This window comes from Diaphorina citri, unplaced genomic scaffold (genome assembly GCF_000475195.1).
Source record: "Diaphorina citri unplaced genomic scaffold, Diaci psyllid genome assembly version 1.1 scaffold10614, whole genome shotgun sequence".
Taxonomy (NCBI): Eukaryota; Metazoa; Arthropoda; class Insecta; order Hemiptera; family Psyllidae; genus Diaphorina; species Diaphorina citri.
Window position 1 is genome coordinate 1 of NW_007387988.1, and position 1,874 is coordinate 1,874.

The following is a 1,874-nucleotide window of genomic DNA, read 5'->3' on the forward strand; positions in this document are numbered from 1 at the left end:
ATCTCATTACAAGTTTACATGGAAATAATAGTCATGTTCATGACCGTCTAGGAAATATCGTTTTATTGGTAATTTCGGGGTAAACTCACATTCATAAGGATAAGAGGGGAGCTACTGTTATCCAAGCTGAAAAGGCAAGGTGGCAAAAGGGTTATTATAGTAGTTGAAAGGTTTGCCTCTCACTTGATTCTTTCCCCGTTAAAAGCGTCTTGATTTAAAAAGTCATACATAAAAGTTTATACTTCAATGAAAGCAAACTTTCAACGTGGAACCTATCTTAATTGAATAACAATAAACTCGAGTGCGACACTCAGAGCTCAGTGAATACATCATCTGAACCCACACACCACACGAGGAAGTTCCATATAGGCACATTTCCCTTGCCAAGAATTCGCAATTTAGCTTTCCCACTAGGATCATTAAGTCTTGTTAATGATATATTTATCATAGCTCAAAGCTCGTGTAGTCTAATGAATAAGGTTTTCCTGGCAGTCGAATGACATTGGACCATTTTACAATCGATAATTATTATTGGTGTACCACAATACCACATAATGATCGCTTCAGACCTCAGGATCTAACCATAAATGAATAGGTATGCCAGAGCTCCGAGTGAGAGTATACACAAGGGCGGTAGACATCTTCCTTATGTTCTTCTGACGCAATAACTACTATTGAAGTTCTACTATGCATTTTGAAGGAAAATTCAATTAGGTATCTTATCTTTTTTACCTATTTGATTTTATAATCGAATTTTGTAGGTAGCTTAAAATGGCTTGAACTTGAATCCTAATTTGCCATTTACAATGTGGCCAAGAATTTTACTACACAAAGTCTCGATAGAAATTCAGACTAGACTCTTTCAAATCTGTCTGCACAGTAAATCACACACAAACATCTATTGGGACATGAGCTCAGAACCAACAGAGACTGATCATGGTTCCGGACAAAGTGCTCAACTTGGACTATTCATCCACGGTATCATACAAAGCGAGAAACACATTTCACCCCAAGTCAAACGCTACATTATGAACAACTTTGACGCTATCTTATCCGTGCTTACCAAAAATGTCTGCTTCAAAAAGTTGTTTCAAAGTTGGACCAATTTGAGTCCAAACCAGAGGACACTTCTTGATGAGCAAGCACTGTCCAAGATCACAACCAACTATCAGTTCTACGTGACTCTCAAATGTGTTCTGGTTGTGTGGGAGTATATTCAAGATCACTATGGAGCGCCTGGCTATGAGTATGAAGACAAGAAGGAAGATCTGCACCAAAGCGATGCAGAGGTTCTGAGTAAGGTTGACAAGATTATTGCCTGGATCTGCAAACGAAACAGCATTGGTATTGGGGAGTTCCAATCTTGTTGGTAATTCTTGACCTGCAACAAAGAAACAAGTTGTTTGTGGGTAAATTGTCACTCTGCCATCATAAGTTTCAAGGAGATTGGATCATTCAGTATTATAACTATTGGATGGAACAATCGCTGAAGGCAAACGAAACAGCATTGGTATTGGGGAGTCTAAAAGTGTCCAGTTCCAATCTTGTTGGTAATTCTTGTCCTGCAACAAAGAAACAAGTTGTGGGTAAATTGTCACTCTGCCATCATAAGTTTCAAGGAGATTGGATCATTCAGTATTATAACTATTGGATGGAACAATCGCTGAAGCTATTATGTTTCGTTTTCCTATTTTCTTGAAACTTTATACCTTCGCTGTGGTCTGTAGTCATTATAACACACCATGTGCAATATGTAGTCATTACAATTCTCCACTTTTAATCTTATTTGAATTCTCCCTACCCTTCCATTCTATGTTTCTACACTCTGGTTCACCACTAATGGTACATTTGACCTGTGACGGATTTCTCTGTCT

General features: G+C 38.2%; 1 protein-coding gene across 1 annotated transcript; it reads left to right on the forward strand.

Annotated features, from left to right (window-relative positions):
* The first annotated feature begins 90 nt into the window (after window positions 1–90).
* LOC103522715 lies at window positions 91–1,568 on the forward strand. The gene is made up of 2 exons (XM_008487809.3): window positions 91–1,326; window positions 1,493–1,568. The coding sequence occupies exons 1-2, from the start codon at window positions 807–809 to the stop codon at window positions 1,552–1,554; spliced, it is 582 nt and encodes a 193-aa protein (XP_008486031.1). The 5' UTR covers window positions 91–806; the 3' UTR covers window positions 1,555–1,568.
* The last annotated feature ends 306 nt before the right edge of the window (window positions 1,569–1,874 follow it).